This window comes from Mizuhopecten yessoensis, unplaced genomic scaffold (genome assembly GCF_002113885.1).
Source record: "Mizuhopecten yessoensis strain PY_sf001 unplaced genomic scaffold, ASM211388v2 scaffold3091, whole genome shotgun sequence".
Lineage (NCBI taxonomy): Eukaryota > Metazoa > Mollusca > Bivalvia > Pectinida > Pectinidae > Mizuhopecten > Mizuhopecten yessoensis.
In genome coordinates, this window is record NW_018404871.1 from 565,045 (window position 1) to 582,490 (window position 17,446).

At 34.8% G+C, this 17,446-nt stretch overlaps 1 protein-coding gene across 1 annotated transcript in view; it reads right to left on the reverse strand.

The window, feature by feature from the left end:
• LOC110446972 (LIM domain only protein 3-like) overlaps window positions 1–5,179 on the reverse strand; it is a 161,353-nt gene extending 156,174 nt beyond the window's left edge. Inside the window, exon 1 of the mRNA XM_021492328.1 lies at window positions 4,281–5,179. Coding sequence (XP_021348003.1) covers window positions 4,281–4,389 — 109 coding nt within the window. The 5' untranslated portion in view covers window positions 4,390–5,179. The remainder of the gene's footprint in view (window positions 1–4,280) is intronic.
• Between the last annotated feature and the right edge of the window lie 12,267 nt (window positions 5,180–17,446).

The window sequence follows — 17,446 nt, forward strand, 5'->3', positions numbered from 1 at the left end:
TCAAAATACAATGTGTCTGAATGTTTACCTTTAAAATATCAAAATACAATGTGTCTGAATGTTTACCTTTAAAATAGAAAATAACAATGTGTCTGAATGTTTACCTTTAAAATATCAAATAACAATGTGTCTGAATGTTTACCTTTAAAGTATCAAAACACAATAAGAAAACCACTTGTTGTGATCAGTTGTGATATTGACAGTACATAAACAGCTGATAAATGACAGGTTTGAACAATACACCTTCCTACATACAATCATCCAATCCATCTTCCTCTGGGCTAGTACGTTAAATCACTGTTTGGAAAACTCACCCAGGTGAAGCAGAGACTATCACCATACAACAGGGCCGTCTCTACATCAAATGATATCACGACCCCAATGATCAGGAGTAAAACATTTGAAGATTACACTGTATGGTCTTATTTATACCAGTAGTTCAAGAACGATAATAAATCTCAATTGATCGAAATTTTGACAAAAGAAAATAGAAAGAATATTGTAATGATGATAATCTTCTGTAAATATGATGTTGTAATAGAGGAGAGAAATACAAACATTTTCTTTTTTTTTCCTAACGAAACTGATTAAAATTTTATTGGTAAACAGCATATTAATAACAAATTATATTTAAATAAATTTGAAATGACAATAAATCTCTCACTTTTGATCAATTATGCGTAATTGGAAAACTGTTATATATGTTTGCATTTTTTTTTTCTATGCTTCAACAAAACAAAAAAATCAATTACCATTTTCTTCAAAGCCCACCATTTTTATTGCAACAAGGAAATTCGTTCATCATATACTTTATGTATGGCTGTTTTCTCTGTAGTTGTTGCTGATACATAGTTAAACACTGAAATACGTACAGTGACATATATCTTCAACATACTACTCGATCGCTATATTAACCGGCTGACTTTTCATGGAGATATCGCCTGAAAAACAAATATTTCATTTTTTCAAAATCCTCTTCCTTATACACTGTTATAACATCAATTGTTTGTGTTTCCCGTTGAAAAAGACAGGAAAGTAACTATTTTACATTTTATTCAAGCGTAAAACCATTGCTATTTGCCAAATCTTCCTTTTTTTCTATAGAGAAAGACTCTTTTTCACCCTCATTTTTCTTTCTTTTTGAAATTCTGACTAGAATTCCTATCCTCATGCTTTTTGCTGAAACTCAAAAACTTCAATTCACAGATGAGCCTATTCTCTGTTTTTATTTCTTTTTTTTTTGTCAAATAGGGGTAATTGTAAGTCCTTTTTAGGACATGTTTAGATTCTAGTTTCTCCCATGAAAATTTTGAAGATTTGCAAAGTGATGCTATAAACCTTTAACAAACTTAAGTCTTTAAAATATATAAACTGTGATTAAAATATCTGTGAAGAATTAAACATTTTCTTCATGCTTCCACGTCTGCTTTGATCTGTACATGTCACACCACTTCTATCTTTCAGGATTCCGAGCTGTCAGGGTTACTATCACCTAGAGGGAGACAACTCCTACTCGCCGCCTGACAATGTGATGGTTATTTCACTGAATATTTCAGATCGCTTCAGTCCTTGGGATGAGAGATAAGTAAAGCCATGATTTAGTGTGCTAATATGTCTGTTATTTCCTTACAAAACTGACAGGAGTTTAATAGTCTGTTGCACTTTGAAAGGAAAACTGACAGACATGGAAGAAAAAATTCAAACTTGCTAAATATGAATAAGCCCTCGGGGGGATTGTGAGAGAAATGAGCTGTGTTACAGTCGTCAGCGAAAGCATGGCTCGATGAAATACACTCCATTAGAAATAACACAAGATTTTGATTTGTATCTGGCCCCCAACATAAACCAGCATTGGGATAAGCCTGCGTACGTCTATTGCTCGGGACGGTCTTAACACCTTTCATCTCCATCTACGATCCGTCTTCGTAAATCTCGAGTCATCTTTTTGTTTTAAATGTATTAAGTAAATGCATTTTCAGACAATACCTTTTATAGTCTCCGTGTAACTGTATACATATATAGATTCTGGAGATGAAGAGTTGTGAAGGGCTTTTAGAGTCAACTTTGTTTGAAACACACATCAAAATGTATGTAATAGGTTTTTGACTCTGTATACTAGATGGATTAAGGGGAAACGTAAAAAAAAAAAATGAAATCTCACGAACGACACAGACAGCGTTAACACAAATCTAGACGTTTTCCAACAAATGAAAATGTTAATGATATCAGAATATCCCCCAAAAAATACAACGGTTAGGAAAGAAATGAAATAAAAGCTGTAACAAAATAGGCAAAACTTATAAGATAATTTGTTTCATAAAATAGGCTTCGGGGACAGATGTTCGAACCACTGATTTGGCTATTTGTGACGCGGCGTTAAAAGCTTTGAAGGGTTGTATTAACTTAATTGTAGCCATTATTTCTGTACCGAATCCGAACAGTACACAACAGAATGGATATATGTTGCTACCTCAAGCACTGGTCCTCTGTTCATCCAAACAGTTTAACTTTGTGTGATCCATACGTGTCATTACCTTCATATATACAAGTCTCATCGACATTCTCTTTACTCAATTACAAATGTAAATTATTTTGCATTCTTAATAATATGATCTAAAATTACCTAATATTTAAGGATTAACTTGAATATATTTTTCATGTTATGGAGATCGATATAACACAAAAAACCGGAGTGTACTCTAAATAAACCGCTTCACGGTTTATGATGAGAGTACACTCCGGTTTTTTGTGTTATAGCTCCATAACATGAAAAATATATTCAAGTTAAACCTTATAATTTAATCTACTATACACAATCCCTGTGGAAATCCACTTTTATTGATGGACTCTTTTCTCTCAAAAAATATTGCGCTGCTGTATCAGCCAATCAAAAGTGACGTTACAAACAGGGAAATCATTTTTTTACGTTATGGGCTGATAACATAAATGTTTAAGCCAATGAAAATGCTTGTTACAAGCAAGATTAAATTATTCAACTTTAGTTACAAATTGCCTGAAATTTAACTCTATTACTAACAAAATATATAAACTTGATTTATTTTACAGCAATTATGAAACAAGTCATTCCAACTTATATCAATCACTCTTGTTGGCCCTGATGTAATTAGCGCACAGGGGTCTTAATGTGGGAGGAAACCGGAGTATCCGGAGAAGGCCCACATGATATGCATATGGTTGGGCAGGTGAACCTATATACCTTTTCACATCCGATCAGGGAATCAAACTCTGGCCGCCTTGGTGATAGGCAAGTGCACTATTCACTGGGCCACCCCATGCCACCACCCCATAAATTACTAACAAACAGCAGTTTTTAAATTACGATTTACCTGACAAAAAGATTTCAGCCATTAACAAGCAATAATACTTCAAGCAGAACAGTGACAAGTCAGCTAGATTTGTATCTCCTATAAGCCGAAACCACAGCAATTCTCTTCTGTTTTGTTATATATGTACATGTACTATGTGTCAAGTAGCTGCATTTACAGCATTACAAGTGTAATCCAAATTAGCGATGCAGAAAATATAGGTGAAAATAGTAGTCATGTTTAGCCAACTTTTTTATAATACAGGTATTAAGCAACCATAAGTTTTCGTATCAATTATTGCATACTGTATTCACTTAATAAGTGCCCTAGGTAAATTGCATTTATGTAAAATTGATATGATTACAAAACCGTCCAAAATTGAAGAAAAAAAATAAAGAAAAAAACATAATTGTTGCTTTTTTCAACTAGCATAAGTATAAATCATGTCGAAAGAATAGGTGTATGTTTAACCCTTTCACCCCTATGCAATTTTAGTAGACTCTCCCACCCATTGATCTGGACGAGTCCATTATGGTCTACAGTGGTGAAAGGGACAATTAAGTGATGGGGCACATATATTTGGTATGCTATGGTCACAAAATAGCAAACATATACTTAATGAATGAATTATTCAAGACTTTATTGTTAATGAAATCTAATCATTAATTGAAACAATGACGAGTCATTAGTAATGATTAATGTCAAAAATCACCAATCACACGGGAAAGACATAGTGTGTTATATGACTCCATGCAACTTTTGCATCCTCAAAAGTCGTAGGATATTTTTTTTATATAATTTTTAAATAAAATGTTGATCAGAACTTTAAATATGAAAATAAAGCGTTGATCAGAAGTAGATTTTTACAAAGTAATCGAAAATATAATTACGTTACTTATTTTTATAAAACTTCTGCCGTGAAGAAAGATCGTAAGCACAAGTTGTCATGGTTACCTGTCTCCATCATCTGTATCTTCCCAAGAAAACTTGATCCTTGTTCAGCTATATTCTGTGACATGTAAGAATCCAGGAGTGAACACTCAGAGAAAATTATATATAACATATATCCTGTTCCAAATAGCACACTGGATTATTAATTTCCTTTTTTTTCTCTCTCCAGGAAATCTTCCCTTGGGAAACAGTTAATGATTTGGCATCACACACACATGTTATATACTCTGGTCAATATCCTATGTACCTAACGATCAGATGTCTTACCACAAAAAAAATGTATTCTCCAGATAAAAATATCAAACTAGATTCTTATAACTGAAATTTAGAGTTTTATAAGATATGGTAAATTTTATCGCTGTACAAACCGTCATTTGAATGGCTGACAGTGAAAATTAAGAACTATCCCGATTTGTTACACCTTTAGCCCACACCAATGTATTTTTGTACCCTGTTTGGCACGTAAATAACTTCCCACCGATCAAATGTCTTTACTTTAAATTAGTGACACCTTTCATATTATTTTTTTCTTTCTAAATCTACTTCCGATTAATTCCAAATCCTATTGTTATATCAGTAAATATTTTCCTGACAGACTTTCCAGGTACACCACATCTAAAATAACTGTTTTATGGTTTGTCAGTACTTCAACAGTTTCCTCACATGACCCTCTACTATATATAAGTAGCACGAACAACTAATGTTCTAGCTAGTCCGTCGACATCCTGTGGTATTATTATATCACTGTACCCTAATCACCTCCCGCTGTTTATGACTTAAGATGTCACTGACCATTAATACCAGGGTATATTATATTTACTCCAAGCCTTGATAGTCCTTATACACACATACAGGTGGAAATTACTATAAAACCATCAGTATATATCTGTGTACAAATAAACATGGGCGCAAACACAGGTAAAATGACAGGTAAGTATACACGCACACCTGTGAGAGCCTTACTAACGAGATTACCATCAAAATTTTTACAGGTATGCAGCAGGTATTCCCTTTGGGGTATAGTATCTGTTTATGTGACTCTAATCACTCAGCTACAGGTTGAACTGACAGCTTCAAAGTTTGAAACGCATGTCACAGGTACAGTCTGTTTTAAGGTACATTAAACACACACACATCTATTTTGCTAGAATTATAAAGATAGATATACCAGCAATTAAATCATGAAGACTCTATATTTTATCACATAATGTACTGCATTATCCAGTGAATATACATACCCATGTCATATTTATTTTGCATTTTAACCCTTGTAATATGACCTATTACCCCTCTGATTGGTTGTAAGTTTCAATTGTTTCAATTGTGACGTCACGCCTAGGACAAGTACATGACGCCACAGACTTATACACGCTGGAGTCAAAAATGGCGGCTTTTTACATTTTAAGGTTGCATGAAAATTGTCATTTTACGCGAATAAATGCCACTGATCTTGATTATGTGGTAAAAAGGATCCTACACACGTTTTCATTTCATATAAAATTTATGACACTCCTCATGATTTGTTTAGTTTAGCTCGCCAGAAGCTCGCTAAATTGAAATGAATCTTAGCCTCGTTTCATAAATCTCATATGAAATGGAAACTCATGTAAGATCCTATATACATGTATATATGTTTTTTTTCAGACGTACACTCATTTGGTCCCATCATCCATAGACAAGTAAAATATTATATTAACATTTCTCCCTTCTTCAGCTTAGCAAACTCTGGCTGAGTATAAATTAGTTAAACTTGTTTCAAATATGGTGCCGTTCACGCTTCAGCGAGATAACTGCTCGATGACTGCAGCCATTGTTCGGTTCCTTCAACATCTAGAAACATGGACCATATTTGGGATCCATTGTGTCTGATTATACAACAAAGGGATGCTGGCAAACTTCTTATTCCATGGATGCACATTATAATCTTAGCAACCCGCTTCAACGTCTGTTTGTTTTTTTAAAAAAATTGTACGTAAACATAAGGATTGACCTTCCTTTTGATGGCATATATGGTAGTATAAACGCAGTTGGCAACTAACATATTCTATGGTGTGTGTTAAAATATGTTCGTTGCCAACTGAATTCATACTACCGTATACGCCGTCTGAAAATGAAGGTCAATCCTTATATAACAGATCAAGTGGACTCTTTGTACAGGTTATTTCAGTCATGTGGTCCTTCATGAGATTTAGTCACACAATGGTTGGGATTACCGTAAATGACAGGCAATTGCTGTGTAGGTGACCCCCTAGACATGGTTGTGACCATTATAAATATACACACGTCTCAAATCATGGAAAATGTATCTCATGGCAAAGGTTGTATTTCTTGACTCTTAAAGAGCAAACACTTTGACGGAAATCATACAGAACCAAATTCAAAATTGTCAGCGTCCATTATCAACAGGTGTCATTTAGAAGTAGGTACCTGCTGAGAAAGATTTCACAATATGCACCTGCACACATACATATTTCAGGTAGATGACCACGACACAAGGACATTCATCACAGGAGATTTTGACGAGAAGACATCAACTGCACAGAAATAAATGAGAGTTAACATTTGGTTGTATGACCAATACCATAGGGCTCCCCTTATTAGCCATATATATTCTCATTTGTTTTGGATTTATTTAACCTTTCAGCAAGAGGTTAAAGTTGAGCTATATACATTTCACAGCACACCTTCTGTGGGTGACGCACACATATTTTATTAATTAAGTTCCATTAAGATATCCTTAATGGTTTAAAAGTTATGGTCTAGACAATATTTTACTTTTTACTTGAAATTTTGCACTCATTAGACTATTGACCTATTTTCTGCGCACAGCATACCTGTTGTGCAGGTGCACGTGTATACGGTAAGCTTCCTTAACCCATTCACCCCTAAAATCACATTTGAACCTTACCAAATCCCAGACTGGGCAAGTACAGTTAAAATATGTAGGGGTGAATGAGTTAAGCACCTTTAACACTTTAAATGTTATGGTCTAATGTTATGGTCTAAAGACAACTTGTTAAGAAGAATACCTGAAAGAAGAATCAGAAGACCCAGTACTAATATTGTTAACACAAGGACGTTTTTGGGAGATCACCAGATAGGCCATTTACTGTACAGAAATAAAGATGGTCACCACACAATCACATTTACCACAGAGATGTATGGTCCAGGCTAAGCCATGGATCATCCCAACAGAAGCCCTCCTCCCACCAGTCACCATATCAAAGCCTTAATTTCCCTGATTCATTATCCAGATATAAAGACATGGAGGACAGAAGGCTGAGCCACATAACGAACATTTGATCATGCATGACCAATGCTCATTTCTCCCTCCCTATCACGGCTGGGCAAGCACTTACAAGTGGCTATGGCTACAGGGCAGATCACCTATATATATATATATATCAACAACCTGTCTAAACTGACTAGATCTAGAAGGAACTAATCACCCCTGTATACTGAAAACCTGTCCAAACTGACCAGGTCTAGAAGAAATAAATCACCTCTGTATACAGAAAACATGTCTAAATTGACCAGGTCTTAGAGGAAACTAATCACCTCTGTATATTGAAAACCTGTCTAAACTGACCAGGTCATAAGAAGAACAAATCAATTTGAAACAATGATGTCTCTTTAATGAACAGATCATTTGAGGTACATGTCACCTCTAAGGGTAGATCTAATATACTGACAACCTCTCTTAACTGACCAAGTTAATGAACATACTACCTTTGTATACTAAAAACTTATCCAGCTGTGACCAAATCATCAGAATAACAGTTAATATCTGTATATTAACTGGGAGGTGGGCCTATTACCAGGCATGGGCTTATTACTGGTAAAAGATTGTAACAACCTCTTTATAGTGACCAGACTATAGTGGATAAAGAGTTTATTCTAAATTGATCATATCAGTGAAGGAATAGGTTATTTCTGTATACCAACAACCTCTCTATAGCGACAAGATCAATGGAGGAATGTGTCACCTCTGTATACCAACAACCTCTATAAAACGACTAAATCAATAAAGGGGAATGTCACCTCTGTATACCTACAACCTCTATATTAAGACTTTATCAAATGGTGGACCATGTCACCTCTATATCAACAATCTCTCTATAGCAACTAAATCAATGGAGGAATATTCACCTTTGTACTCAAACAACCTTGCTATAGCAACTAGATCAACAGAGGAATATTCACCTCTGTATACCAACAACCTCTCTATATCAATGATCAGTGGAGGAACATGTCACCTCTGTATACCAACAACCTCTCTATAACAACAAGATCAATAGAGGAATATTCACCTCTGTATACCAACAACCTCTCTATAGTGACAATAAGTGGAGGAACATGTCACCTCTGTATACCAACAACCTCTCTATAACAACAAGATCAATAGAGGAATATTCACCTCTGTATACCAACAACCTCTCTATAGCAACTAAATCAATGGAGAAACATTCACCTCTGTATACCAAAAACCTCTCTATAGCAACAAGATCAATGGAGGAACATTCACCTCTGTATGCCAACAACCTCTTTATTTTGACGACAGACCAAACTGCTTTAATGAAAGGACTAAAATGATAAAGGTTTACATAGGAAATCTATGGACAATAATTTACATTCAAAATCAGTGTTTATTTACCATAGCAAGGCCACACTGCCAACGCATTTCTCCTTTTTACATTCAAATCATTTGCATTTCAGAAGATAAAAATCTGTTGACTAGTATATATATGGCATCAAAAACAAATAACGTGAAAGTATTTTACGCGAACGGCTACACTGGTAGTCATCAATCCGACTAATAATGTACAAATTCCAACACTTTTTTTACCCTGCAGCCATCAAGTACTTAAAGACTCCACTTTGTACAATATTCCCTCAGGTAAAACAATCACTTCACCAGGTAAGAATTATCTTTACTATCACGCCATTTCACCACTTGTGAAACAAATAAGATCTGAAGACAACGATTCAGTGAGTACAGATCGTGATAATCTACATAGGCTGGTGATAATTATCTACAATTCTATAGCATATAAGTATTGTAATAACTGATTTATATATGTCATGTTGTATGATATAAAACATAATGGTTCTTAAGTATATTTATAATGGTAAATACAAACTGATTATCTTTATAGTATACAACTCTGATTTTTAGTGACATTGAATAATTATTCCCTAACAAATTGATTCTTCCCGAACTTCTCACATCCATTATAAATGAACCTATCTCCATCTCACTTACTAATCCAATAGTTAATCCTTTCTTTGGTCTCCACCACACTTACTAATTTAATTATTAATCTTTATCTAGGTATCCCACCACACTTATTAAGTATAGTTAATCCTTCCCAAGGTCTCCCATCTCACTTACTAATCCAATAGTTAATCCTTCCCAAGGTCTCTCATCTCACTTACTTATCCAATAGTTAATCCTTCCCAAGGTCTCCCATCTCATTTACTAATCCAATAGTTAATCCTTCCCAAGGTCTCCCATCTCACTTACTAATCCAATAGTTAATCCTTCCCAAGGTCTCCCCTCTCACTTACTAACCCACTAGTTAATCCTTTCCTTGGTCTACCACCTCACTTACTAATCCAAAATTCAATCTTTCCCAAGCTTTCTTCATTTGTTGGCATTTTAATGCCAGGCCTTTCTTTTGTCTTTAATTTATCTGTTCTCAAACAAGTATTTCTTTTTAGAACTATAGAGTTGAAAAAAAAGTAATCTAGCTATCATTGTTTAAAATTCTTGCATGCACAAAACCAGATAATCACACTGGCTATTTCGTTTCTCTCTGAACAAAAAACAACACAATTTAGTGTGTTTAGGGAAATGTGATTTAACCCTTCCACCCCTAGGTAACTTGAGTAGACTCTACCATGCATTAATTGGGATGAGTTCATTATGGTCTTGCAGTGATGAAAGGGTTAAATAGAATTGATAGCTTACTGAAGATTGATGATTAAGTATTTTTCAGAATAATTTTCATCATAAAGAATGTTGAATTGTAATAAAAATACATACATTTATCTACTGATTGCAATCAAAATAAATCATCTAATCTAATTAGTATGGTTATTCCTGCTATCAAAATCATTTCTGTTATTTAATTTAATCATTTAAAGCAAATTTTTAAAATTGTTGAACTAAGGCATTATTCATACAATCAGTTTATATTTAATTAAAGCCTAAAGTGTCCGCTATGATCACCTTACTTAATATATCACCATGTGTACAATGTATGTGTCACAATACACAATAGGAAAATGATTATTTATTGATGAATGAGAAACATATTATTTAAACTTAAACAAAACTAGACACAAATATAATAATCATTTAAGTGCCTGATCGTCCCATTTATCATGAAAACTTGCCACCGTCTGCTCTCGGAGCGTTACAGCGACACACAACCTGGGTGCCCCTGGGTTGTAAAGTCTGGCACAACACCACGAAGGTGTGACCAATCTATCACACCTGTCCCCCAGGGGTTCAGAACCTGTTAACTAATGTCAATTGGAGTGAAGGGGACTAGTTAATTAAGGAGCCTCATACCACTGCCAAAAACTTAAAATATGCACTGAAATTATTTTTTCTGCATTATTTTAAATTTGATAAGACATTTAATCCCTGACAAAGGGCTAAGCCCGAAAGCTTGGAAAAGAGTGACTTAAAAGTTTGTTGATCAGCCATATTTGCAGAATTTTCTTGAAAAAAAAAAATAAAGATGAAAATATAAAATGTAAACAAAATAACATGGAACAATAACAGATTTCTCCATCAAAGTAATGATATTGCAACGAGGTAAGACCAGGATTTGAACCCTTGACCTTCATTATAATTGCTGCCCTTCCTGGTCAATGGTAGTAACCTTGTCCACTCATGCTACTAGAAATATCTAAAATGAAATGAAGGGGAGGTAACTGTTAATATATAAAAGTCTACAGTGGAACTCTCTAGTGTTTTGCCAGCTTTGAGACACTGGGATCCTTAACTGAAAGATTGGTCACCTTACAGCTAGCATCGCACAATGTTAAAAAACTATATACACAATGGTTCGACTCATGTATTTGTTTCATCCTAAATAGCAACAACAGCTAGAATATTTAATTGTTACCGATAAATTTTTTTTACTTTATGATTGAATGGTTTAAAAAATAAGCAGCAGATCTGAAAAAGTTACAATTGGTTCAGTGTTTGTCTGGAAGTTAGAGGATTCAGGGTTTTACCTTAAATATAGTGATAAGATTTACATTAATTCTATACATGATGCTTCTGAAGGTAAAGCATTCCTTCAAATACTGTATGTACTTGACAAGAGGAGCATTATGCTGGGTTTTGATTGTTGAATACTTGGGAAATTAGAATAAACTTGTGAAAAAAGAAGACTAAGAAGTAAGAACTTCCATCTCAAGACATTACAAAGTTCCAAGTTTCTGTACAGCCAAATAAAAATTCCATTCAAGGCAACCTGTCTATAAAGGACAGCTATCAGAGTCATTATACCCAAACAACCTGTCAATAAAGGATAGCTCTCAATGTCTATATCCAGAAAACCTGTCTATAAAGGACATCTCTCCAAGTCTATATCCTGACAACCTGTCTGTAAAGGACATCTTTCCAAGTCCATATCCTGACAACCAGTCTGTAAAGGACATCTTTCCAAGTCCATATCCTGACAACCTGTCTATAATGGACATCTCTTAATGTCATTATACCCAGACAACCTGTTTATATAGGACATATCTCCAAGTCTATATCCTGAAAACCTGTCTATAATGGACAGCTATCCAAGTGTTTATATCCTGACAACCTGTCTATAATGGACAGCTATCAGAGTCATTATACCCAGACAACCTCTCTTTAAAGGACAGCTCTCAATGTCATTATACCAAGACAACCTGTTTATATAGGACATATCCCCAAGTCTATATCCTGAAAACCTGTCTATAAAGGCCAGTTCTCCAAGTCTTTATTCAAACAACCTGTCTATAAAGGACAGCTATCAGTCATTATACCCAGACAACCTGTCTATAAAGGACAGCTATCAGTCATTGTACCCAGACAACCTGTCTATATAGGACAAATCTCAAAGTCTATATCCTGAAAACCTGTCCAGAGAAGACAGCTCTCTTAAGACTATATCCAGATAGTCTGGTTTTATTGGACAACTTAAATCTTTTACTCAAAATCTCATGTAATATTCTTTTGAGAGGATCTCCTACATTCCCAATCTCAGACATATATATTTGCATTAGAGTTCTTTTAATGACACCTTTGTATAAAGCACAATAATGTTTTCTTTCAAATGTAACCACTATAGACATGATTTGTTGAATTGAAAACTAACAAGACTGAAGGAGAGACAAACGGAGTGATGTTTCAGGTAGAAATGGACATCCCCTGAAGTAGTAGCCACTAATCACTGCCCTCCAGGAGTCACATGCAGATATACACAGGTACGCACAGGTTCACACTGTGTGGTACAATGTACATAGGTGTAAATAGACTCATCCACTGTCACGGAGACCAGGCCAGATATTTCCTCCATACTTGGACAGATCCTGTTCATCATTACTGTAACACATTTACAACTGTTACAACAAGTGGTCCAGGGGGCCTGTATCTTCGAAGTTCGATTGAAGGAAGTTTGACTGTAGAAGTAAAAGTCATTTGAAGATATGTTGGGTTCCTGCGTTCAAATCAAATTTGATAATGTGTAATTTTTTGAGTATAAATGTTATTTCACTACTTTTACAAGAAGATTAAATTATACGAAAATTTCGGAACCATGAATGATTGAAATACTATTGAATATCTTCAGCACCTACTGGTGATTTGTATATTTCACCGAGATGTGACATATAGGAAATACTAGAAAAACTACGAGATATTATTTTTCCTACAATATTTACTAGGAAACACGATTTCTTTTGACACTCATTTTTTAGTAGCAGCACTATGCAGAAATATATACATTTGTATATCTTTCTTTTTTTTATTGTGAATGATAAGTACAATCATTGGACAGAATACTTAAGATTCTTACAAAAATAGCTTACAAGACATCAATATAGTCCACACAAAATATTACTGTAGACCACAATGGACTCATCCAGATCAAAGCATGGAAGAGTTTACTGAAGTAACATAGGGGTGAAAGGGTTAATATGTATACGACCAATCTTAAGTCTGTTTATGCAATGTTTATCTTGACCGATCGACAACAGTACTTCGGTGAAATGCTGTAATACTTTGCATGAACATGTTGAGGCGTCCCCATTAGACTCAAGACTTTATTCCTGCACTGGGACGGATTTTCGGTGTGTTTCATCACAGGGGAGGTTTAGTGATGTATTCCACCATTTGTATGACAGGGGGTAATGCATCGCATATGTCTGGAGGTGTCAGGAACAGAATGACCCTAAGTGCATCGGGCAGAGCTGTGACCCTGACACAGGACTCAACGACCTTCAGAAACAATGACGAATCTCTTACTCCAGCTTTAACCCATTCACCCCCTGAAGACACATTTGAACTCTTCCAATTCAAAGGTTGGAATAGTTCATTATGAAATTTCAGGGGTGAATGAGTTAAAGCCCGGCACTGAAAATAACATGCTTTTGTGATAGCATTTAAGTCCGGCTTTAAAACTTGGCACACAAAACAACATTTAGTCCAGCTTGAGAGCTCACCACACAAAATAGCATGCAATAATCGTAACTTTTTAAGCCCAGCATTAAAGCTTGACACAAAAAAAAACATGTCGTTGTTTCAAGTCAAACTATGAACACACAAAACAATATGCCATAATGAAAATTTTGTCAAAATTTAAAGTTTGACACATAAAATAACATAACCTACTGATAATATTAGACAAATTTTTAAGCTTGGCACACAAAATGACATTTCTCATTAGGTGTCTTAAAATGCCGATTCTGATACCTTTTTTTGATGATAAAGCATATTCCTTTTTTAATTTCACTGACTATACTAACTAGCCAAGAGCAGTAATAAAAGTCAAGAAAAGTGTAAATGTAACCTCAGAGTCTTGTCCTTTTCAATTTTAGCCCAGAGGATCTGTAGCAGTAAAATCTGAGATCAACTCGACAACGAGGTTTTAGGTTTCTCCGTCTCCGTCTCCGGATGGAAATGCGGTGTCTTAGGACCTAATTATGTAGCGTTTCCGAAGTTTCCGAGGGTCCTTTCGTAAATGTGGTCCAAAGCAAGTCAAGGCTATTACACAACGTTGTATCAATATCAGCCGTGCCCATTCGGCATCATGCTTTATGCTCCGCTGGGAAAATGTCAATTTACTATAACCCAGCAGAAGTCTTGTTTGAATTGATGCACCCATTGGCAATAAATGTCAGGTCGATGTCAAACCTTCTCCCCAAGATTTACAAAAGAGTTCTCGTCTGAAATTGATGTAAATGTTTCCTTTTCCATGCATGGAATATATACTGTTACAAATCAAGATGAGATTTGATTGGATTACAATTCATAAGATTGTCTCGATCCTATGATCCCCATTTGTTTCAAAGTCGGAGATTGAAAGACTTGGAATTTATGGAGGAGAGAAAGCCAGCTTACAGATCCAATTAAATGAAAGGTAACATTCTTGTTTGTTGGGCTAGAAATGCATAAGGTATGTACCTAGTGGGACAATACTTGTCAGTCTTGTGTATAAGAAAAAATCTAACGACAAAATAACATAGCTTGATGAACGCCCCTGGGATCCTTCTTCAATTTAAATTTTTATTGCCCCTGGTTACCAGGGAGTAAGAGACTGGAGGAATTTTGATGACGTTTCTATTTGTGTAATTGGTTGTACTTAAGTGTACAGAAAATAACACATATTTACATCCCTTTAATTCTGCAGGTTTAAGTTATTTATTGGTGAAGAGCATGCCAGGGCTGATGAGTATAATATATTGCCAAAGACAACATTTTTCCAGTGCTAGGATATGGGAGTGCAGACAATAGAAAACGCTTCCTTGTCACAGTTTTCATCTATGATCTATTGCCGATGTACAATAACAGTGTTCAGGCCAAACAAATAAATACCTGTTTCTTTATCAATCAACCTTCCATATGTTGTTATGACATAAATTTTTATGAACGCTTTTGACAGGTAATTGTACCAATAGTCCAAATACATCATTTTGAAGGAATATTAGAGGGAAACAATCTTAAAAATACTGGCAGAATAAATCTAATCGTTTCTGCAAAAGTCTCAAAATCTAACTATTTCATTGCAGACTTGTATTGAGTGACCACCTGTGTTAAGAGATCACCTGTGTTAAAAGACCACCTGTATTAAGTGACCACCTATGTTACGTGACCCCTGTATTGAGTGACCACATGTATTAAGTGACCACCTATGTTAAGTGACCCCCTGTATTAAGTGACCTCCTGTGTTAAGAGACCACATTTATTAAGTGACCCCCTGTGTTGAGAGACCACCTGTATTAAGTGACCACCTATGTTAAGAGACCACCTGTATTAGGTAGTGGTAGAGCGTTTGTCCAGAGTTTGAAGGGTCCCAGGTTCAATTCCCAGTCTGGCCATGAATTTTTCCTCTCCTGTTACAATGGTGCCTGTGACCAACCCTAAGTGTTTTAAGTACTGGGTGAATGCTTAGCAATCCCAGGGGATACCTGAACCTGGGTTGTAAACAGTGTTGTTTTCTGGAGTGAAGACTAAGACAAAGGAGGGAGGTATGTAGCAGAACTCAGGACAGGGTTGTTTGCCAGAGACTATCTCAATTGCCAGAGTGTCTGTCTAGAGTTCAGAGGGTCCCAGGTTCAAATCCAGGTCTGGCCATGCACATTTCTGTTACACATACGCTATTTGTGTACAAAGTAAAAAAATTGACACATATACTTTTCCAAACTGTTAAACTTTATGATATTGTACAAACATTTAAACACATTTCATGACCAAAAAAATTAGCAGCAAAATGAAATCAGTCATTATCCAATGAACCACACTGATTATAGCTGTTTAAATCACAATAGAATAATGAGGCTAATCCAATCAAATGTTTTTATCCAGTAACTCGTCTTCACAACCATCGTTACATAATAGACTCACCTAATACTATTATCTGAGCCAGCTTTCCCGTCCCTATTAACATTTGCATGAGGTTTCCACTAATAGAGCGTAAAGGCACATTAGGCTAATCCTCATCAAAGTGTTACGAATATTTTAGAGATTTAAATTAGTTTAACATTCTGTCAGCATTGTAACAGGATTGAATCCCATTCACATAACAGCGTAAGTATTTAGTCCATTGACACATTTTTAGACACTAATCCCTTAATCTGTGAATGGCGAATTGTTATGAAACTGACTGTACTTGCTAACCCAGGGCACAAATCACAAATTATGTTTTTTAAATATGGCGTACAGTAGAGTGTCCATGTTTGTATCTTAAAAATTAAACTGTTATTTGTTTGTCATTTTTCTGACCTGGAGTTGCTTGCTTTAAAGCTAAGAGTAATTAAGAAACATACTTGCTATAATTTCCTTACATCAAAAACATTTATTTTTGTGTCTAATATGTTGACTCTTGTAATTACATTGTGTTTAATATGTTGATACTATTGTTGTATTTACATTGTGTTTGATATGTTGATACTATTGTTGTATTTACATTGTGTTTGATATGTTGATACTATTGTTGTATTTACATTGTGTTTGATATGTTGATACTATTGTTGTATTTACATTGTGTTTGATATGTTGATACTATTGTTGTATTTACATTGTGTTTGATATGTTGATACTATTGTTGTATTTACATTGTGTTTGATATGTTGATACTATTGTTGTATTTACATTGTGTTTGATATGTTGATACTATTGTTGTATTTACATTGTGTTTGATATGTTGATACTATTGTTGTATTTACATTGTGTTTGATATGTTGATACTATTGTTGTATTTACATTGTGTTTGATATGTTGATACTATTGTTGTATTTACATTGTGTTTGATATGTTGACACAGTTGTTGTAATTACATTGTGTTTTATATGTTGACATTTATAATGACATTGTGTTTGATATGTTGATACATGAACTTGTAATTACATTTATTTATGTTTAATATATTGACTCTTGTAATTACAATGTGTTTGAT